General features: G+C 44.9%; 1 protein-coding gene across 1 annotated transcript in view; it reads right to left on the bottom strand.

Moving 5' to 3' along the window:
• WDR48 (WD repeat domain 48) overlaps positions 1-22,707 on the bottom strand; it is a 55,051-nt gene extending 32,344 nt beyond the window's left edge. The window contains exons 1-5 of the mRNA XM_015412800.1: positions 22,419-22,707; positions 21,449-21,608; positions 2,236-2,262; positions 1,987-2,046; positions 1,790-1,877 (exon numbers count right to left, since the gene is read on the bottom strand). Of these exons, the coding sequence (XP_015268286.1) occupies positions 1,790-1,877; positions 1,987-2,046; positions 2,236-2,262; positions 21,449-21,608; positions 22,419-22,707 (624 nt within the window). The remainder of the gene's footprint in view (positions 1-1,789; positions 1,878-1,986; positions 2,047-2,235; positions 2,263-21,448; positions 21,609-22,418) is intronic.
• Between the last annotated feature and the right edge of the window lie 312 nt (positions 22,708-23,019).

Here is a 23,019-nt window from a genome sequence, read left to right as displayed (position 1 = left end):
AACTAAAGATGGTGCTAAAACCCCAAGAGCTCCACTTTCTCACAGGAGGGCAGGGGGTGGGAGTGCCATAATGGAACCGTCAGTGTCCTCAACCAAACACCTGCCAGAACGTCTCTGACTTGCAAGTCCTGCGGAATTGTAATAAGTCCCACAGGGCATGGATGTTGTTTGGCAGAGAATTCACTAGGTTGGCTAAATGAACAGACTACAGCTGATCTGTTTCTCTCTTTACTTCTCTGCTTAATAGCTGGTTTCCCCAAGCAGCCACCACTTAGTAGAGAGCCAAGACAAGATAAACACACACAGAAAGACAGCAGGGGCTCCTCTTTCACTGTTGTATGTGACTTCTATCCAATGCTCCCTCTAAGCTGTGGAGTCTTGTGAGCAAACATTCTACTTTGTATGCTACTGGCATTAAAGTGGTGAGCGAGCGATTTGGCTACTGCATAAATTAGTTTGCTCTGGAGCCCTCCTTCCTGAGCTAAGGCAAAAATGTGTGAGCTGGAGGCTAAAAATCTGTGCGCTAGTCCACACTAACTCAGCTTAGAGGGAACACTGCTTCTATCCTCTGGAGAGTTTTTTGTACCTGCTGGTGGAAGAACTGACAGGTAGAACTCTCACATGGTAAATGTAAAACACAGCTAGATTCCTGGAACCTATGTATATATTACACAAAAATGAGATATAGAGGTCTAAAATTCTGGAAAACACTACTTTAAAGTGGAAAAGGAGAGAAGAGATCCACATTGTTCAGCACTAAACATAAATGACTCTTCTATGTGTTGTATTCTCTGTATTCTACTATCCATAAGGAGTCTCAAGAGAAATATTCAAAAACTGTTACCCACCCCCTTCCATCTATCATATCCTTCCTCCAAGAAGCTCTATGTAGCCCACAGAGTCTTTTATCTTCACAGCAAACCTCTGAAGTAGGACAGACCAAGTAAGAGAAAAAGATGTGACTGGTGGGGATGTGAACACAGCTGTGCCGATTCCTAAACAGGCACGGTAGACCCAGCACCAATGTGAACTTTCAGCTGTCCAGAACGTTACCACTTGCACAAGCCTCACCTGCACAGCAGAGGCTACCAGATCCATAAGTATGTCTCAAAAGGACTTCCGAGATGCAGCCACGACACCCCACCCGCCATCCAACGCTCCCTCTAAGCTGTGGAGTCTTGTGAGCAAAAATTCTACTTTGTGAGCTCCTGGCATTAAAGCTGTGAGCGAGCGATTTGGCTACTGCATAAATGAGATTGTTCTGGAGCCCTCCTTCCTGAGCGAAGGCAAAAATGTGTGAGCCGGAGGCTAAAAAACTGTGAGCTGGCTCACACTGACTCAGCTTGGAGAGAACACTGCCCCCATCCATTTAAAAACTGGGGGAGGGGGCTTGTCCTCCGTGCCTCGCTCATGCAGAAGCATTCGGTTGGCCGTGGCGTAAAACAGGCTCCTGGACTAGAGCGCCTGCCTGGTCTGATCAAGCCCGACAAGTCTGACGTTCTTTTCGTTCATGCCCCCCCCCCCCATGGATCGACGGGTGGGGGGTTCTTAAGGGAAGGCGGGATTCACTCGGGGATTCTCCCGTTGCCTGGAAACACGCCGACAGAGAGACCACCCCCGCCCTGCTCTCCCTCCAGCCCGCCTCCTTCCCCCCCCGGCGCCCCCCGCCTCCCTTCTCCTCTCCCCCCTCAGCCTCGCTCTCCCCGCCCGCGTCCACCCAGGCGCCGCCGCCTCCCGGCCTCTACCTCTCCTCGGTCCTCCCCCGCCGGCCCCCTCGCGCGCCCCTCACCTGCACTTTCCGCCGCCCCGCCGTGTTCTGTCGGTGATGTGCCGCCATCTTGCATGTTGACACTCTGTCGTCATGTCCGAGGAAAGGGCTTCAGCCGGCCCGGAAGTTCCGCCTCGGGCCCCGCCTCCTTCTCCCCCCTTCCCAAACTCCAGCCGGCAAGCGCGCTTGGGGTAGGGAAAGTGGGTGGGGTTTGATACCGAGCGGAGGCGTGGTTTGCTCGGTTGCCATGGTAGTCGCAACTGCGCGAGGCGGGGCGCCTAGGAGGGAGAGGCGGCGACGATGACGCGAGAAAGGGGGGCGGTTACCTCGCGAGAGCTGGGGGGAGGAAAGGGGGGGGGGGAGGTAGGAAAAGGTGACGGTTACGACGGTTAGAACCTACATGGCGCGCGCCGTTGGTTCAACCGACAGATGAGGGGCTCGCGCATGCGCGCCTCAGAATCTCTCACCTTCGCTGGTTTTTCCGCCGTTTGTGTCTGTGGGGTGAAAGGAGCTGCTGGTGTTAGGCTGTTTAAAGAGGCTCTGTGTTCCCCTTGCCTGATACCCTGGGGGTTCTCTCAAAAACAGATTTCTTGATGTGCCCCTTTATGGGTTTCCTTCATTTTTTTTTTTTTTTTAAGAAGGACAGGGTGCTGCCATGCTTTTGTGTTTGCAGCTGTAGCCCTAATGGGGATGGCCCAGGCAGGGGTGTAGCCAGAAAAGTTTGGTTGTTGGGGTATTGGGAAATCCTGTATGGCTCGACCAACAAATTTGTTTGTTTTAAAGCAGCTAATGGGAAAAACATCCTAGTGAACATCACTCAATGGCCCAAACCCAGAAGCAATGTAATTGTATTATTTGCTGACTGAAATGTAACCCCTCCTCCAGGTCAGCCCTTAGAGATTGTTCTGTGGTGGCTGAGGTAGAGTTTGCAGGTAGCTGCTGATGGGCCAATGCAAAATCTACAATTAAAGCTGTGCCTTACCCAGGCCTGTAGCCAGGATTTTGTGGCTTGTGGGTCAATTTATTTAGATTTATATACTGCCCTCCCCAATGGGCTCAGGGCAGTATACAACAGTTGAATATATAATTAAAACAGTATTAAAATAACAGTTTACACATAAAATCGTAAAATACCGTGTAACTATAAAAATTGTCAGAATCAGGCCACTGGACAATTGGCTGGGAAAAGTTAGGGCCAAAGAAGCTGGAAGTGGGGAGAGGGGGACGTCCGCTGCCTCAACTAAATGTCCAAGCAGAAGAGCTCCGTCTTGCAGGCCCTGCGGAACTGCGATAAGTCCACGAGGGCCCTGATCTCACACAGGAGCTCATTCCACCAGGCAGGGGCCAGGGCTGAAAAAGCCCTGGCTGAGGCTAGTTGGATGTCCCTGGTGTTATATGCACAGTTTATGAAACACTTTGTACTCTGCCACCAACTAACAGGTTTAACTTAATAGGTGCACTTAGCACTTCCATGGTGTATATGTTAAGTGCCATTTATGATTCTAACATCATTAATGTTTTCAGGTATTAACTTTGGTTCATTTGTGACTGTTGTTTGGATGCATGCTGGGAAGGTAAAATGCTGAAGCTTGTGACCTTGCTTGTTATGGCCAGCTGTAACTGCGCATGTTGTCAGTTAGCTTGCGTTAGATGGAAACCATACTACACAATGTACCCATACCTGTTACATTAGATACTTTTCATCACTTCATAGCCTTGGAAGAAGAAGGCCCATTGTTCTACTGAAGGAGATATATTTTTGCCTGAGAAAGTCAAACCTACAGGCCTGGGCCCAATCAGAATGGTGTGACAGATATATGACAAAGTTTGATGGAACCAATAATTATGATTTATTTCTAACTGTCATAGGGGGTATAAAACTTTATGTCTCCCATTGTAACCTTAGGGAGAGCTGTGGGATCCAAAACATTATTGGATCTGCACCTTCCTCCTTTGTTGATTTTTCTCTACAGGATTGTACTGAGTGTTTTCTCAAATTGGGCTGGGGAAACACACACACTCAGACAGGATTATTTTCTGTACATCACTGGGGCCGGGAACCACTAACAGATGTTGCTTTGTGGACCTCAGGAGCCTCCGGGGCTCATATGGGGTGAGGCAGTCTCATAGATATGCTGGCCCCTGGCCATATAGGGCTGGTGGGACTGTAGTTCTCAGTACAGAAAGAAAAGCCAGAATTCTGAGTCTTCTCAAGCTGTCTATTCTACATAGGTGTTCTTAACCATCTAGCCAATAGAAAGCTGTTACAGGATAGAGCTCTACATTGCAAGCTGTCAGCCACTTTAGAGGACAGTTCCCAGCTGCTGCAAGTTAATCACTTCTGCCAGCCTGAGCAGCAATTCTGATAACAAGCCAGCAGGTGGAGTGAGGACTTCTATAAGAAAGCTAACAGGCAGAAAAACTCTTGTAAAGGAGACCAGTTTTTTGACAGAGTTCGAAGGGATCCTAGAGGCCACCTACTCCAACCCCTTTGCTCAGTGCAGGAATTAGTCAACTACAGCACTCTACTCTGCTTAAAGGAGCACACAGCTTTAAAAATGTTTTTAAATTATTTTTAAAAGTATTTACAGGAGAAATTCTTGTGGGACAGTGCCTTTAAGAAAGGGGGCAGAGCCCCCAAAAGCCATAACTTAGTTACGGCCCTGGCCTTACCTTTTAGCAAAGCCAAACATGGTAACCTAAAACATTGTGCAATTTAGCTGTATGTAGTGGGGGAATGTTCCATGGTGGGGGGAGGGGGGTCACAAAATTGGAATAAGAGGACTTGTCTGAAGACTTACAATCTAAAAGCATGTTTATTTAATAATGTCCTGTGATTTCCACCTCAAAAGGTATCACTAGGTGAAGGGGAGGATAAAAAGCTGTGTGCAAAAAAGCATGTTTCTTTTATTCTGTACAAGTTTCCTATGGGTACAGGATTGGCTACGGCTGCTTCAGCATACACCTCAAGTACTTGCTACAAGCAATGATTAGCCCTTGCCTTGGCCGTGAACAGTTTCATACATCTGGGCTCGGAAATCTCTGCTTGAGGGCACCTAATGAGCAAAACTGTTCTATTGCCTTAGAAACGGAACAGTATCTCTTCCTTGAAGCAATGAGCCGGCCATGGCTTTTCCTTCACCTCATTGTTGCAGGAGGTTCTTTATAAGGGAGCGGTGGCGCAGCTGGTTAGACCCACCTGCTGGTAACATCTACGAACAGCTGCTACAGCTGTTCGAATCCACCGCAGCCAGAGTGAGCTCCTGGCCCTAGTCCTAGCTCCCGCCCACCCAGCGGTTCGAAAGCAATAAATTACATCATGATGCGAGTAGATAAATCGGGTACCTGCCTTAGATGGCAGGGAGCACCTTTCCCCATTAAGGGGGTGGAACATCGGCAGCGAGTGAAGAACCTTGATGGCAGTAGCGGCGAGTGGCGAAAAAATGGGGATCGAGCACAACATCGGCTGTGACCAGGCGGAGCCAGGAGACGCAGGGGAGCATCAGGCGCAGGCGGAGCCACGATGGACGGAGCCAAGGCCGCGCCAATACGAACCGTGCGCCGAATGGACCTGTCATGCCTGCCCCTGCTGATGTCATGCCTGCCTTTGCTGATGCCCCTGAACAGGCTCCTGAGGACCCTGAACAGGCTCCTGAGGACAGTACTGCAGCAGAAAGGCAAAGACTGGATCCTGTAGCTGAAAGCTATCTAAGTGGTGAGGAGGATAGAGCCTCCCAGGGAACACCTGCAAGGGATCAGTCTCTGCTGCAGCCCAGTAATTCATCATCAGACTCGCCTCCACCTGTAACCAGGCTCAGGAATGTAAGAAGACAACAGCTGAGAGAGCGAAGGCAGAATGCACGCATGCGTGCCAGAAGATCTCTTAGCCCTGATTACTGACAGGATCCTGTCCTCACTCCTGGCTAGCTAATTAGTTGATTAGCTAGCACTGTATATATGCAAGTCTGTTGCCAGCAGTCATTTGTGCTGGCAAACGTCGTTTGTTCAGGACCTGAATCCTTGCATCTCTGCTCCAGACCTTGTGGAATTCTTCTCGGCTTGATCCTCGGCTTTTGACCTTCGGCTTTGTTGACCCTGCGTTCATCTCTGACTCCTCTGGTATTGTTGTGATTTATGGACTTGAAACTTTGGTATGTCTGACCCTGCTTTTGGACTGTGATTTAAACCTGCTTGAACCTTGCTACCTGATTTGCCCGGCTTGACCTCGGACTGTTCCTGGACTTTTGCTTGCTTGCGTCACGCCCCCTGGTCCTGCCGTGACAGGACCTACCAGCCAACACCGAGGATCGCAAGAAGGAGAACGGAACAGAGCGCCGAGCCAGCAATAGCCAGCAGCCGAACCAGGAGTGGGAAGTACAACAACTCCTTCCACAGGGTGCCGGTAGGGCAGTCCCCACCCCAATTTAAAAAATGTGGCCATAGATAGGGTTAGTTAAGAATACTGTAAGCTGCTCAGAGACCTCTGGGGGGGGTTCGAGCAGGATAGAAGCCGAAATAATAAATAAATATAAGCACCCACATTTGCATCTGCAAGGGCCCCCTTTGGGAAGCAGCAGCTTCTGTTATAGAAGGATGCTTGGCTTGGAACATTTTGTGTGGCAGCCATTTTGTGCTGTTACCCACCACCCCTTCTCAAAATTCCAAAACTGCTTGCATGGTCAGCAAGACTGGGTGCCCCTTCATTGCATTTGGAATATTTCAGATGCATTCATAAAACCCAGAAACAAATGCCCTTCCACTACAGTTGCCAACCTACAGGTGGGGCTTGGAGATTCAGAATTACAACTGGTCTCTGGATTCAAGACCAATAGCACCTTAGAGACCAACAAGATTTTGGGAGGTATAAGAAGAATCAACACTTCCTTCATCAAACTACAGGGATCAGTTCAGAGAAAATGGCTGCTTTGGAGGGTGGACTCTGGTATTATACACCACTGAGGTCCCTCATCAAATCTCATGCCCCATCCCTAAATCTCTTGAAATTTTAAATTTCATAACTTGGAGCTGGCAACCTTTCACAGACTACTTTACTCATCATTCTTTCCTCCTTGTGCCCTTAAACCTAATTCCCTTCTCTGGTCCCGGTCACACGGAGAATTTGCCGCATGAGAGGCATGACTGTCGGGCAGATTAAAAGGGCGCGATCATACAGCAACATCTGGCAATCGTCACGCCCCTGTCTCCAACCCGTAGCGTCCAGCCGAAGATGCGGAGTTTAAAAGTAGCTGGGAAAGTGTAGTATTATCTGGAAAACACGGGGTGCGGGCGGGCATCTGATCGCGGAAGCGCTGGTATCTCGTTGCATCCGGTGCCCGTCCATGTCCCACTGGATGTTTCCTTGTAAGCCTCCGTGGTATGCGCGCACACACGCACAAATGCGGTACTGCTTCGTTGCCACGCTTCACCATCACTGTGTGATCAGCAGCTGACGGCCTGAGCACAGAGCCTCAGGGGAACGTCGGATTGTGATACCGTGCTTCATTTTGCTCCGGGGCAAAAAGCCTCACTCCCCCCCGGATTATCTCGCTCATGTGACCGGGGCCTCTGTTGACTACCCAATTTTACTCCTAATTAATTCACACTATCCCCAACTCAGCAGACTCCTAAAGCAGCACCAGCCTTGCTCTGGTAGACGGCTACAGAAAACTTCTGTTCTTAAGTGGTGACTGGAAGTCATAAGTGAACATCTGTTAAAAGTATGTGAATAGGCAAGCTTTCAGAACCCAATCATTTTCATGTTTATTTGGAAGAAAGGCTGGTTGAGTTTACTCTCTGTGTGCACAAAACTGGATGTTCTTTTTTAAAATGTATACATATGTTTTAAACAGTTAAACACATAAAACATGAAAGAAAACTATTCTTTTAAACTGTTAAATGCAGATCATCTCCGCATCAACTGGCCGAAAAGCACTCCCCCCTTGCCAAGGCGACTATAAGGGCAACTGTGACCCAATATTGCTGCTTAATTTGGTGCTTCAAATTGGCCAGCTCTTCCTCTGCCTTCATCCTCTCCTGCATGATCTGGCTCTGCATCATGTTGTTGTTCAGTTGCACAGTCAAGTCCATCTCTTCACGACCCCACAGACTACATCGCACCAGGCCCTCCTATCTTCCACCATCCTCCAGAGTTTGCTTAATTTCATGTTCATTGCATCGCTAACACTGTCTAACCATCTCATCCTTTGCTGTCCCTTTCTGTTACCCTCAATCTTTCCCAGCATCGGGGTCTTCTCCAGTGAGTGCTCTCTTCTTATTTGATGGCCAAAGTATTTGAACTTCAGCTTCAGTCTCTAGCTTTCCAGGGAACAGTCAGTGTTGATTTCTTTTAGAGTTGACTGATTTGATCTTAGGGTTGCCAAGTGACTTACCGGCTGCAGCGGAGGAGAGGTTGCCTGATTCTGGGACATTCACATGCTGGGGATGTTGCCAGGCGACACTCTAGCAACCAGCCTTAAAACTCTATGGTACCTTAGAGTTTTTAGTCTGGTTGCTAGAGCTTCGCCCAGCGATGTCCCCAGCATGATGACGTCACTTCTGGGCGACATCACACTGGGCACATCAGCTGGATCTGGCCACTTTGGGGGTGGGGTTTCCCCCCAACGGCCAAATCCAAACCAGCGCCCCAGGGGACCTGGCAGCCCTATTTGATCTCTTTGCAGACCCTCAAGAGTCTTCTCTGCATGATAAGGCTCTGAATTTTGGCATTCAGCTGGCAGCATGCCTCCTACTGGGCGACTTCCCTGGTACTCTGCGGAGAAGTCAATTCCTGGATGGGATGATGTCCCGGGAAGCCCATGATGGGAGGAGATGAGGCAAGAGCAGGAGGCCAAGCAAGAAAACTGGGTGTTCTTTTGAACAGAGAGGCTGGATATAAATAAATAAAATAATTTAGAATAATGGTGCTTTGGGCAACAATGGCTTTAATGTGTTCTGCTTTTAAAAGCTGTTCAAAAGATTTTAATGAGCAACTTCTATGTCATTCTATTATATAATAGAAGGAAACAGGAACCTAATTTTTATTTTGAAAGGAAGGAAATATAACTACTAATTAAAATGTAGATCAGGCAAGAAGAGTACCTTCAGCTAGCTTTCCTGGTCCCAACTTTGCAGCAAAAAACTGTTCAGGAAAACAACCCCTGGAGGACAAGAAGCATTCTTTATTCCAGATGTGTTTCAAGATGAGCTGTTATCTCAGTATTGATGGCAAAGAATTTCCTCTATGTCCATGACAGAAGACATATTGAAACTCATTTCAAAATCATGACTGGAAGAAACTAATAGGACAATTGACTGGAACAATAGTATGCTGTACCAAAAATTGGTAAATTTACCAATATCATCATCGTCATAATAAAATGCAATACCGCTCCCTCTTCTCCATCACTTTGTAGGCTAAGGGAAAGCCATCAGAACAACAAATGTAGCTGTAATCTCCCTCTTGTGGGAAAAAGGGACAAATTCCCAACGTTATGTAAAAGAAGATACTTTAATGGAGAGAAGAGGACTTTTCAGGTCAGATAAAATCTTAGTTTCTGTTGCAATTTCTCTGTTCTTTAAAAGCAGTAAAGACATGTACAATGTTGTTCTTAATAAGAATATACGGATATAAGTAATTTTATTAATATTGTGCTATTTTTTTGCTGGGAGCTACTAAGTGGTTTACAGTGCAATCCAGTGTAATTCCCCCCAATTCAGTGGGGTTAGACTGGAGTCAATTTGCATAAGATTGCACTGTTAATGTTATTTTGGCAGAAAAAAATGTCCTTCGTGACACTGATTTGATGTTTGCTACTGTGTTTCCCCTCTCCTATTTGTGTCTAAGCTTGGCAGAACAACATAATTTTCACAAATAGATCTCTATTAAACGCTGCTAACTTTGTTTTTGCTGAGCAGAAAAGGCTACTAAATGGTAGCAGTTGCTCTGTGCAATAATGGCTATTGTTTAATCAAGTTACCTAGTTATTTAAGGACTTAGCAAAACAGAAACTATACTACATTCTCATTTTTATTACCAAAGATAACAGACTACTCAATAATGGTAAAGGATTGATCTATATCATACATATTTTGATACCTATAAATAATAGAACAGTACATTTATTTACTGAAATAGTTCTAATTTACCACTTGTTATTTATGTTAAATATGGCCAGCTCTTACTGTTTAATCACAGGGCTCAAAGTATGGAAAACTCTCTTGTCAAGTATGAGCTGCTCGAGACTCTACATGAATCTCAGCCTTCATTTAAGGATAATATAAGATTCCAAGCCTTCCAGTCGAAAGCAATATTTATGTGTACTGCACTGCATACTATGGCCCCAAAGAATGGTTAGTGGATACTTCTATGTGAGGTGTGGGATAACCTCTTGTTGTCTAATGGCTAAGTGCATTACATCCAGTCCACAGGAGAAGAGGTCTATAGACTCCTGTGGGGATCTCTTGACGTGCATGGAGAACTGATCTCAAGAGAGGGGATACTCCCTGTCCATATTTTAAAACTGTATTACATTATAGCAATTTTCAAAATAATCTTGTATACACCAAAAAGGTGCTAAAAAGAGAGGAAGTAAATGAATATTCTATTCCCATCAAATTAGTTTTACTGGCACTGAAAGGAAATACTATATAATAGTGTTGGCTCTCTGAGTGCATATTTAAAAGTCTGCAAGGCAGAATATTGTCTAATTGTTCTGTTCCTTGGTTTTGTTGAGAAAAAAACCTTTTTGTGTTATTAGCTGCACAGTGTCTTTACAGCGATGAACTAATCCACCCTATTTAAAAGTTGATAATGTAGAAATATCACCATCTCCATTTACTCACATTGTTTTGTTTCCTGTAATACCTCCAGGAATCTCTCTGATTACTTTAAAGCTAGAAACATACTCCTCCCTCTTCTCCACAACCCACACCACTACTTTTTCTACAACAGGCAGCAGTAGTGAGGAAAACAAGACTTCCTAAGGAAAATGGGGAATTTTGATGAAAGTAAATGATTTCATTTGTTTTTCCTCTCTTCGAAACGATCAGCTTGGGAGAAAAATCCCCTACATTCTGCTGAGATTATGTGATCCTGGAGGCTTTCATTGAGAAACAGGTAAGTTTTTCCAGGATGCTAGAAAAATCTGGTCGGAAGTGTGGAAAACCATATGGAACCGTGTGGCAAATGTGGGTTGATTTCGTTTTAAGCCAGCATGTGGCTCATAAGAAATATATGCAATTATTATATGAGTTCAAGAGTGCTGCTTTGTAAAAATAAGGCAGTGTGGAGTTATATTTTACACACAATTCTAAGCTGATATGAAGTTATTTTTTACACTGTCTTCCAAGAAAATCCATAGGCTGATGGGAAAGATGACAACTGTTTACTGAATACATCATGAAGGGTGCTATATGTTGTGGTCTCAGTATTTGGATATTAGAATTTCGACAAAATTGTGCCAATTTAATTGACCCTTGAAATAATTTTAGAAGACACATTGCTATTAGGTTGGAAAAACAACTGTATTACTACTGCCTTGCTGCCAGTATGTACCCTTGCTTAATTTAAGGTTGCCAACTCTTGTGATATTCTTGGGTATTTGGGGGCAGAGCCTGGGGAGGGCAAACTTTTGGAAGGGGAGGAAGGGGGCTCAGTGGGTAGCAATTCTGTAGATTCTGTCCTCTGAAGCTGCCCTTTCCACCAAGGGAATTAATCTCTATAGTCTCGAATTGAGTTGTAATTCCAGGAGACCTCCAGGCCCCACATGGAGGTTGGCAACCTTAACTTAGTTGCAGTTCTGAATTTCATATTCAGTTGTAGGCTTGTGGATTAAAGCTGAACCCCTTGTATCAGTGAAGTCATCACCATGTCTTGCTGCATGATGCTCTCTTTTTAAAAAATTAATCGCCATTTTTCTCATCCTTAATTGTCACTTTGACTTCATTTATGTATTCTGTCTCAGGTTTCAAAATTTCCTTTGATGAGTTTATTCTGTAGTAAATTGTTCTGATTTCCCCCCTGTTTGCTTATGAGTTGATATGGAAAGAGAAGGAGATTAGCAATGAAGCAGAAATCGAAGTAATGCACTAGTGAGGGAGCACGTTCAGATAGAAGCTTCCAAGCCAACGTGTCTGGGTAGTCCAGCTTCCTATTTTGAGTACTTATCATTTTCTGAAGTAGCTTTGTAGCATTTTACTTCATAATTCCCAAGGCTTTTTTTCCAGTTCAGTTACTGTTACCAGGGGTGTATGTCAGGGTTGCATCCTTGCATCCCAGCTCTATAACCCTTTTTTAAAAATATGACCTTGTACAGACGTTTTACAGACATTCATGCCCCTAAGTTGGTAGGTCACCCAGTTTTTTATGTGTGGGCAACGCTATTTTATGTATACTTTCTGCAGTTAGTATATGCCATACTTTAGAAATATTTACTGAATATTGCAAGATTCACATGTTAATTACCAAAAGATAGCAGTTTTTTATAAGGCCAGATTTGGTTTATTGAAGCTCATTATCTTGAAAAGATCGCTGTTTTAAAGATCTGGGCTTGCACTTCTATTCACTTCTCTCTTGGAGTGTGTACTGCAAGCGAGCTTTGGCCAGCACTAGAATAAATGCTATGGCTATCCAAAGAGTTCTTTTTCTGCTGAAAGGCAATATATTTCTTTGGCCTTACAAGCATTCAGAGCAAAAGCTGTGGCTCGATTTTTATAAAGGTAAAGGTTTCCCTTGCTCAAAACCAGTTGAATCCAACTCTAGGGGGCGGTGCTCATTTCCATTTCCAAGCCAAAGATCCAGCGCTATCTGAAGACTTCTCTGTGGTCATGTGGCCAGCATGACTAAACGCCGAGCACAGAACTCTGTTCCCACCCACCGAAGCGGTACCAATTTTGTTGTTGCTGTTGTTGTTGCTCAGTCACACAATCGAGTCTGACTCTTCACCACCCCATGGACCACATCATGCCAGGCCCTCTTCTGTCGCCGTCCGGAGTTTGCTCAACTTCATGTCAGTTCCATCGATATCACTGTCTAACCATCTCATCCTTTGTCATCCCCTTCTTCTTGACCTTCAGTCTTTCCTAGTATCAGGGTCTTCTCCAGTGAGGGCTCCCCTCTTATTTGGTGGCCAAAGTATTTGAGCTTCAGCTTCAGTATCTGGCCTTCCAGGGAATAGTCAGGGTTGATTTCTTTTAGGATTGACTGATCTATCTACTTGCAATTTCTTGCTTTCGACCTGCTAGGTTGGCAGGAGCTGGGGTCAGAGACGGGCGCTCACTCCATCATGTGGCAGTAGGGTCTTGAACTGCCGAGCTTCCAGTCTGCAACTCAGTGCCTTAACCTCTGAGCCACTGCAGCCCTCGGTTTTTATATGGAGACCCAAGTTGGATTCTGACTTTTGAATCTTCAATTGAAAGCACACAAACTGCTCTTTTTGGAACACCCAGATGTGTTGTATAGCCTCATCAGCTCAGGGGCTGGAGGTGGATATGAAGCAAATTTCAACTGTTGCCTGGTCTTCAGAAATTAAGTTTAGGCTGGCTCTTGTCTTATCAGATTCGCTTCTGACAATGGTGAGCTGGCCTACGGAGCTCAGGTTTTAGAATCTATGGCACATTTCCTTTTTTCCTGTAAAATGGATGCGGAGAAAAGAATCAGTGTATTACTTCCACTTATGGTAACGTTGTCAGTTCACTTTGCCAATTATCACGAGTTAAATCTTCTGGGGTTTGGCAAGAGGGCCACAGAAACATTAGGAAAATGTATTTCATTAGCATTAAAACTTTGTGACCAAATTTCGAAGACATCTTGACAGACTGAAGTTGACATACTTATTTTAACTTTTTGTAGTAGTTCTATATGGTACTTTAATATGTAAGCCTATTTTAAAACTTAAGTTTCATTTATTTTAAAATTTAAGTATTTTAAAATTTAACCGCATTAACTATTTATTGTATAAACCTTGAGCTGTGTTTGAATGATTCTCAGCCCTCATATAGGGTGAATAGTTTGCAAAAGCCTAACAAGCTCTTGTGCTTTATAGACTATTTTTGAGAATAAACTGAAAAACTGATATCTGGCTATTCTGGTATTGTTTCACTGTAACATCAAAAGAAACATGTGGATGAAGGGAACAGCCAGGGGTGGATTGGGAGCAGAAAACTGCCCTGAGAAAAAGGCCCTACTCCCAGTCCCAGCAGCCCCCAGCCCCAAATGAAGGGGATAGAAGAGGCAACCTGCCTACTGAACTAGCTGAGCACCACCGCTTCCAGGATGCTCAGAGCTCATACTTGCAGGCATTGTCTCCCCTGGACTGCATGGACCTTGGGCGGGTTGGGCACTGCCTCTCTTGCTCTAAGCAGTATTCAGGCGGGTCAGGTGCTGCCTCCCCTGGGCTCCATGGAGCTTGGACAGGCCAGATGCTGCCTTCCTCCCTTTGTGCAGAGCTTGGGCTGGTCAGGCGCCACCTCCTGGGCTGCATGGAGTTCAGATGCCTGGGTACCACGTCCCCTTGGGCCACATGGAGCTCAGGCCAACCATGTGCCACCTCCCTTTCTCTGTTCAAGGTTCAGGTGGATGGGTTGTTGCCTCCTCTGTGCCACATGGAGCTCAAGAGGGCTGGATGCCATCTCCCCCAGGCCACACAGAGTTTGTGTGGACTGGGTGCTGACTTCCTCATTCCATGTTGGGTTCAAGTAGATTGGGCACAGCCCTTCACCACTGGGCTGGCCTAGACCAGGTGGAGGGAAGGCCATCAGATGACCAGGAATTGTCCTGGTGCCCATAATGGCCAGTCACCCTTGCTAACTGCTGTCCTATCTGACTCACCATTTTATGGTATGCCAGGTATTTCTAGCCTGCCTCAATTCCAGTATCAGAGCAGGTTTGGAAAATATGCATGGAGCTATAGAAAGATTAGATAGCAGCTTATTGAACAAACATGAATAAAAGGTGAAGAAGTCTTGTTAGCCAATTTGTCTTAATTCATTAATTAGGTATGCGGAATATGAATATTAAATGGCAATAGGCATTAATTATGGGACCAATAACTTGTGTATATGGGAATCCAATTTGTCCATATCCCAGAAATAGATGCTGAGGCTAGATGTTCAAATCAGTGATTTCTTTACTTAAGATTCTCACACATACAATATAAAAATCAAGCATACACACAATCAATACAGATCTAGGATTTCAGATAGAAAGGTACAGAGACTGTTGCATTAGCAGAAGGTATTGTTGATGGGGCAATGCATTACCTGTCCGATGAGGAGAGTCAACTCTGCAGCTAAAAAGAAATAAAACTATGGGATGGGAATAATGAGTTGGCCAGCAACACACGTGGAAGGCTTCAAACAGTGCTAAGAATGGAACCAGCAAAATAGGGTGGGGTTAGGAAGGTAAGAAGCGAGAGAGAGAGCAATGGGATGATTCTCTCCTTTTATACCCTGGATGCAACATCAGGCTGATGCTTTCTTGGTCACGTAGTTCCCAGGAAATATGGAGGGAAATTAAAACCGTTAATGGGTCAGAAAAAGATTAAGCATTGGAAAATTGAAATGATGGTTTGACTAGATAGTGGCACCTTTCAGAGAGAAAGGTAGACAAAAGGAGATAAAACATTAGAAGTCTGGCAGCATTGTTGGTAGTTCATTTATCAACCAAATGTTTAAACAGATGTTTTAACCAGATGCATTATCTTGGAGGGTGTGACTGCTTGTCAATCGAATCATGAAGTGAATTCTTTGGTTTAGGTGAAGCCGAGGACATGCTTCACCTGGTGATGTTAATATGCAGAGGTGGGGGGGAAGGTGCCTGCGTGATGGAGACGAGAGCTTTCCATGGTGTCTGTGAAGGAATGTCCTGGTTCCCTTTGCACAGCAGGGCTTCTCTTCCATGAACTGCTGGTCCTGTGTGTTTGCAGGGTCAGGAAGGCTGACTTGCTTCCTGGCACATGGCTGCAGAGTTTGCAGAGATGCAGGAGCGAGATGCATTGGGTATTCCATGGGTCCACTCCTGGTCAAGCATGTTGGTTCAGAACAAGGTTTCCCTTGGCTGGGCACATGCCTACATTCCAGTAGATTGGCACTGTCTCATGGTTCCTGTACAGTCCATCACCTTGGCACACTAGTTTTATGGTCCAGCTTTACAGTTATAGTTCATAACCTTTATAGATTCTGTATAAGACGGCAGCATGGCAACAGTCTCTTTGGCATCATTTCAGGCTCTCTGTCACCCTACAAAAAAGCAAGAGCGCAATTTGTTATGGCTTCCATACTAGCAGAACAATTTTGAGCTGCAAGGTCAGTTCTCACAAAGGGGCATCCTGACCCTGTGCATTACACAGATGGAGGATTGACAACCTTTCAGGTGGTAGCTGGAGAGCTGGGATTACAATTGATCTCCAGGTGATGGAGATCAGTTCACCTGGAGAAAATGGCTGCTTTGGAAGGTGGACTCTATGGCATCATACTCCGTTGAAGTCCCTCCCCTCCCCAAACCCCGCCCTCCTCAGGATCCACCCCCAAAATATCCAGATATTTCCCAATCTAGAGTTGGCAACCCTACACAGATATCTGTTCCTCAAAAATGCAGGCATAGTTCACCGGGCTGAATCAAACTGAAGGCCAAAGGGAGTCTGCTTGTCGGAGGTCAATCAGAAAATAATTTGATACCTAGCAAGGCTAAGGCAGCCTGTATCTGTAACATCCTCTCCTTTGCAGACAAACTGAGGCTGAGGAATAATGTTGTTGTTGTTCAGTTGCACAGTCGAGTCCGACTCTTCACGACCCCATCGACCACATCACGCCAGGCCCTCCTGTCTTCCATCGTGCTCCAGAGTTTGATTAATTTCATGTTGAGGAATAATACTGACCTGTAAAAGTGTAAAATCTATAAAAGGTTAATAAGGATTCAAAGATAAAATTGAAAATTATCAGCAGACAAACTCAGACTTGTAATTCAAGCAGACTTGTAATTCAAGATACTGAAATAACAAGGGTTAATCATTTGCTCTGTAAGAGTTCTAACAGCTATTCGGAAAGAAAGATTTATAAATCAGAACATATAATTTAAAATATATTGGAGATGCCCTTATAGAATTTAGTAGTCTGTATAATGAACATTAAAAGAAAAGGTATTCCACAGAATATTTTAACAGATCTTTTCAGTCATATTGATAACAAACCATCAAACAGTAAGAGAAAACTGATACTCAAATATACACATATTCAGTATACCTCTTAGCGTTCATAAACTTATTTAAGGCTTTTGTTAAAATAGGATCACCTCTAGCCACACTTAAGACAGGGCTCCTTTTCAGGAAATTGTTGAAAATAGTTGTTGTTATGGTTTCTCGTGGAAGACTCAAAATAACCACACCAAATACGGTTAAGTCAAATGGTGTTTATATAAATATTAACTGGTGAATGATTAAACAATAACTTTGTATATAATAACAGATCAACATAGAGCTAATAACAGTTAAGCTCACAGACACACCAACTGACAGAGAGTAACTGAATAACTGTCACTCTCAGAATCTCTGTGTATGACCAAGACAGTCGCGACAGCCAATCAGACTTCAGGCTGCCTCACACAGATGAGACTGACAGAGCTTCTCAGTACACGCCCACATCTCTCAAGCTTGTATCCAGCCAATCAGACTTCAGGCTGCCTCACACAGATGAGACTGACAGAGCTTCTCAGTACACGCCCACATCTCTCAAGCTTGTATCCTCAAGTTGTCTGCAGGCGCAACCTAACTTTATACATGTAAACATTATCTCTGCACTTGTGCCTCTATATTCATATTATGACAGAAATCTAGTCAGTCATGTCAGCTGTTAACATAGTTAAGTTAGATTCATACAAATCACATATAACGTTTTTCAGAATCCTTTCTTTTTAGTTATAAATAGGAAATACCATAATTTGCAAGCCTTTCAGATCTGTAACAATACTAGCTGAAAAAAAGAAAAATGTAAGCCCAAAGCTGGGATGTCAGCATCTGTAAGGTAAAAAAGACTGAACCCAGAAGAGATAAACCATGATGGGGCATACAATTTCAGTATATCGAGTCAAAAATACACAGCAGATATTCTACAGTCAGATGTATCACTTAAAATTGAATAAAAATAACTTTCAGAGGCTGTGTATAATAAAGGAAAATTGTTATACGTTATAGGGAAACTAGATAATTTTCTTTAGATATACCATGTGTACAGGACTCATAGTCAATTCTGTTATGAAACAAAATATCCATAACATACATAACTTTCTGTCACCAAGCATTTTTCTTCCCTATAAAAACCTACCGAAAAAAGATTAATTAATGATGATAACTCCAGGTGTTTATCCATGGGTGTGGCCTAATCAACACTTTAACTTTCCAATTAGTTACATACAATTTTCCAGGAACATGTAGTTCGCAGGCAGATTCAAAATTCCATATTTCGACAAATTCTGTATTGCTTTTATATTCAAACAATATAAACAAATATATGGCTTATCTTTGCTCAGCACTCAAATTACATCTTATTGAAGGTTAGCTTGATTAATCAGAAATCCAGGTTTTTAATGAGGCAACAATATGATACAATTAAATATTTGATCATACAATTTCTTAATCACTACCCCTCCCTGTGAAAGAAAACCCTTCATCCCATTAACCTCTATGTGAAAATACTCCACAGTGGGAAAAGGTGAGCTTAAGACCATTCAGAGGTCACTGCCTACGTGACCAGGCTGGAGTCCTGTCTCTCCCTTTCCCCTCTTAGGTTGTATTAATTGCCCTACTGTTGATTTTATGGTTTCTCCAGTTTGGAATCTAGAAGGAATTGAGAAAGGGGTGAGAAGATAACTAGCTCTTTCTCTTTAACCAGACTACCTCTCAGGGCAGTTTGAGCTTAATTGTGAGCATCCACACAGTGTAAAACCAATATTTACAAAACAAAGTAGAAGATTCTCGCACTGATGCTTGAGTGAAGTGTCATCTGGCTATAACAGCTCTGCTTATCTAGGCAGGGTCTTCTAAAGGTGCCACCCTGCAAACAGGTAAAATTGGCAATTACCTGTTCAGGCAGATTCTCTGTGGTGACTCCTGCATTGTGGAATAGTCTGCTGCCCTGAGGCTATTAGGAAAACTGGCAAGCCTCTATCATTCTGCAAAATGTGCAAAACAGAACTGTTCAATGGGTCTTTCCTGTAGAAGGAGCAAAGGAGTGGCTTAATGGTTCAGCTCAGGAGGTGACTTTTATCTGGGATAAAATCTTGCTTACACTGATTGTTCTGTTGCTTTAAACAGATATATCACCCCCCGGTCCCCCCCCCCCCCCATTCTACAATCCCAGTCGAACTGCATTTTTTGTCTTGCTAGGAATTTTTGCTGTACATTCAAATTTGTCATATCTTGCCATCGGCTTACTGAATGACTGAAAAGTTTTTATCGTAGCTGTAAGCTGCCTCGGGTCCTAGTGAGAAAGGTGGACTATAAATGGAAATAATAAATATATAAACATATTATAAAAATTACATTACTGAGCCCAGCAGTAAAACACCACACCAAAAGAATCTTGCCTCAGTCATAATATAAGATCACATAGAGATTTTTTTCTGCCCTTTTTTAATGTGCATTTGCAGATTGGTGTAACCTAGAGAGGAAAAAAATGAAATGAACCAAACCAAACCAAAAGCTGTGGCAAAGTGTACATGATCCAGTTCTGGAATTCATTTTAGAAATTCTTTTATAGTGACACTTGAAGGTAAGAAGCATAAAAATTTACTGTGGAAAAAAAAATCATAAGGAACAATGAGGGAAATCCACCCATTCCCATACTGACTGTTAACTATTGGTGCTGATTGTAGAAATCAAACATTAGCATACTGTTTATTTCATGCTGTATGTTAGTGGTGAGTAGTTCAGTTATGGCAGACAAGATTCCAGAAAGACAGATTGCCCAGCAGTGGTCCGGTCACACGCTGCCGAAGGGAGGCAAATTAGAGCTGGAGCAAAAAGAACCGCGGGAGCACAATCCAATGTGTGCCCGCGGCTCCGTGCTCCCTGCTCTGGCAGCCGATCACATGTTGTGCAGCAAACCAGCAGTAGCGCGGTTGTGCGCATGCGTGGGACGGGGAACGGTACTGGCTGTGACGGGCTACCAGCGCTTCCCCGACCAGACGCCTGGAGTGGCCTTGCATCATCCAGAAGGTAGTGCTCTGTTGCTACTACCTTTTAAATGTGCGTTTTTGGGCCGAAGGGCCGGATCAGGGATGGGTGCATGATGCTTCCCAGATGTTGCGGTGTGATCGTGCCCACTTGATGCACCCCCGATCCGTCCCTCTTGCGGGGCAAATCCTCCCATGTGACCGGGGCCAGTGTTGATTTTCCCTGCAATGAACAGCAGCAATCTCAGATCAGAAATCTATTTTAAGTCCTGGTGTTTCTCATTCAAGTGGCCCAATTCAGCCAGCTTCAGTTCTTATGCAAGGTCCTAGGCAATGTCCATAGCTCTAGTATCCTCCAGGAGCCATTAAATAGTCTTAGCCAAATATGCGCTTTGCTGATGCCACACTATGGGCAAACTCCCTGGGCACGTCTGAATTATGCAGTTTTTCACTATCAGCTTTTCCCCTCGCGTTAATCAGATTTTTTTGTTCTGTTCTTATTTGCAGATATAGTGGGAAAGATGCCGAACTTTTCATTTTCGACAGCGAGTAATTTCCTCCGTTTCACCCCTGAAAGCTTAGATGGTATTAGAAAGAGACTTGCTGAGAAGAAAGAAAAGGAGAGAAGTGGTGAAAAGATTGAAGAAGAAATTATTCGACCACAGCTTGATCTAAAAGTTTGCAAAAAGTTGCCTGCTTTGTATGGAAAACCCCCTCCATGGCTCACTGGAGAACCACTGGAGGATCTGGACCCCTATTACAAAACTCATGAGGTTAATCACTTTAAAAAAACACAAACCAAATTACAAGATTATTTTGACATAAAATAATTCCATGAGGCTGAAACTAATTTTCATAGGATCTTCTTCGTGGTCTCTGTGCTTCACACCAATGGGATCTAGTGCGCCTGCACTGGATCTGCCGGTGCTGTGGCAAGCTCTTTTAATGGATTTTCGCGCCTAGCCCCTCCGGGCATGCGCAGGAGCTCCACTGCGCATGCCCAGAGGGACGGGCGCGGACATCCCGCCAGTTCTTTCCTTACCGCCGCGCTGAGCAGACCCTTTTTTCGATCGGTCTGGTCGGATCGCTGTTTTAGTCGCTTTTTAGCGATTGGCTCTTGTTTTTTCCTCTCAGTTTCAGTTCAGTTTCCTTTCCTCTCGTCGTTTTTTTAAAAAAGAATTTTTGATTTTTGTCGTCTGAGGTAAATTTACCTCAGGCCTTCGGGCCATTGCCCCCCCCCCCCAACCTTCTTCCCAGTAAGCCTTTTCACCGTTTCTCAGTCTTTGGAGAAAACGACTGGAAAGAAGAAAAAGTGGGGATTTTTTAATCATTGCAGAGGCTGCGGGAGTAAATAGGCTCCTCTGGACGGTCATAAGTACTGTATTTTCTGCCTGGGGGAATCCCACAATCCAGACTCCTGCGAACATTGTGCTCAATTTTCCAATCAGACCAGGAAGAATACAGCAGCTCGTTTAAAAGTTTTCCTTCTGGAAACAGCCCTCCAACCGATGGCTGACCCGCCGGTTTCATCGTCAATGACTCTGTCTTCCATCACTGACACATCGGTGCTGAAAAAGTCGGCATCGAAGACTAAATCCATTTCCGATACCGACCGCTCGAAATCGAAATCCAAGGTACCGAACGTTCCTTCCACAGCATCTACTCCTGCTAAGAAGGCTAAGAGGTCGAAGACCGTGGTGGCGTCACAGACGGTTGTCAAATCGTCGAAGCAGGTTAGAAAGGATTCGGGTTCTATATCGACAAGCTCCCGCCCTACCACCTCCGCCACCACTGCCTACTTCGATACCGACTGATTCGATACCGACTGATTCGATACCGGAGAATCAGGTTGTGTCACAGGCAACGTGCTTGATTCCCCAGACCACCAGGTGGGGATGGCCTTGTCCGATGTCGACCACACGGATCTCGTAAGTCACCAATTGGGTGCGGAGTTTTCCCCTGGTCCAATGAGCTCGTCGGCTTCGATCGTCTCAGAGCCGCCCGACGGCTGATGGCATCGACGCTTGAGATCCAGTGTGGAGCGTCGTCCTCCCTGTTTACTGCCTGAGTCTGTCGATATCGACGCCTTTGTTTGTAGAAGAGGCACATCTGCTCTTCCTTCAAATTTCTCCCCGCGATGTCTGAGGTCGAGGAGTCGTTTCCCGAGGTCGTATATGCCACCTCCGATGTCGTGGGATGAGAGGCAACTCCGTTACCTGTATGGTCCTTACCATCCACCTATGCCTTGGCTCAACCCTGCGGGTTACACTGACTGGGACAGGTACTCCTGTCGATCTTCTCACAGGTCTCGTTCTCCAAGAGGATCTAGACCATCCGCTACGGTCTCTCGTCCTCCCCAACCAGACAATGTTCCACCATCGGGAACATCTACCGTCCAACCCCTACCTACTCCTAGAAAACATCTGGAGCACACACCGGCTGCACCAGTCCAGCCGCCTGCACTAGCCCCTCATCAACCTCCTTTACCTGCCCCGGCAGATGAACCTGATTCTTCCGAGCCCTCTGAGTCTGATTCCGATACCGAACCTTCCGAGGCCCCAACGTCGCCAGACAACTCGTCTCCCAATACCGAAGTTTTCCAAAATATTCCAATATCCTCGTCGGATAACTTATCTACGTACACCGACCTCATGAAAAGAATGGCCCATGCGTTGGGATTGTCAATTGTCCATAAGGATCCACAATCTACAGATTCCTTATATGATATTGTCCAACTGGACACGTCATCAGTCGTCGAACTCCCTATGTCATCCATCTTACTACAAGCCGCAAAAACTCCTTGGCAAAAACCGTCGTCCACCCCCGTCTCTACTTAGACCATATGTATCGTATACAGCAACCTGAGGCAGAATTTCTACTTTCCCACCCACAACCTAACTCATTAGTTGTCACCTCATCGTCAAAGTCGAAAAAGTCGCATTCAACGCCTGCTGACAGGGAAGGTAAAAAGTTAGACACTTTTGGCTGCCGTTGTTATTCAACGGGAGCGTTGGCTGTGAAGGCATCAAACTACCTCACATGTATGAATCGGTACCAGTATACCCTGTGGGAGCAGATGTCCAATCTC

The sequence above is a fragment of the Gekko japonicus genome, unplaced genomic scaffold (genome assembly GCF_001447785.1).
Source record: "Gekko japonicus isolate JY-2015 unplaced genomic scaffold, Gekko_japonicus_V1.1 scaffold887, whole genome shotgun sequence".
In the NCBI taxonomy this organism is placed as follows: Eukaryota; Metazoa; Chordata; class Lepidosauria; order Squamata; family Gekkonidae; genus Gekko; species Gekko japonicus.
The sequence above is the reverse complement of the archived record's forward strand: the minus strand, read 5'-3'. Positions and strand labels throughout refer to the sequence as shown.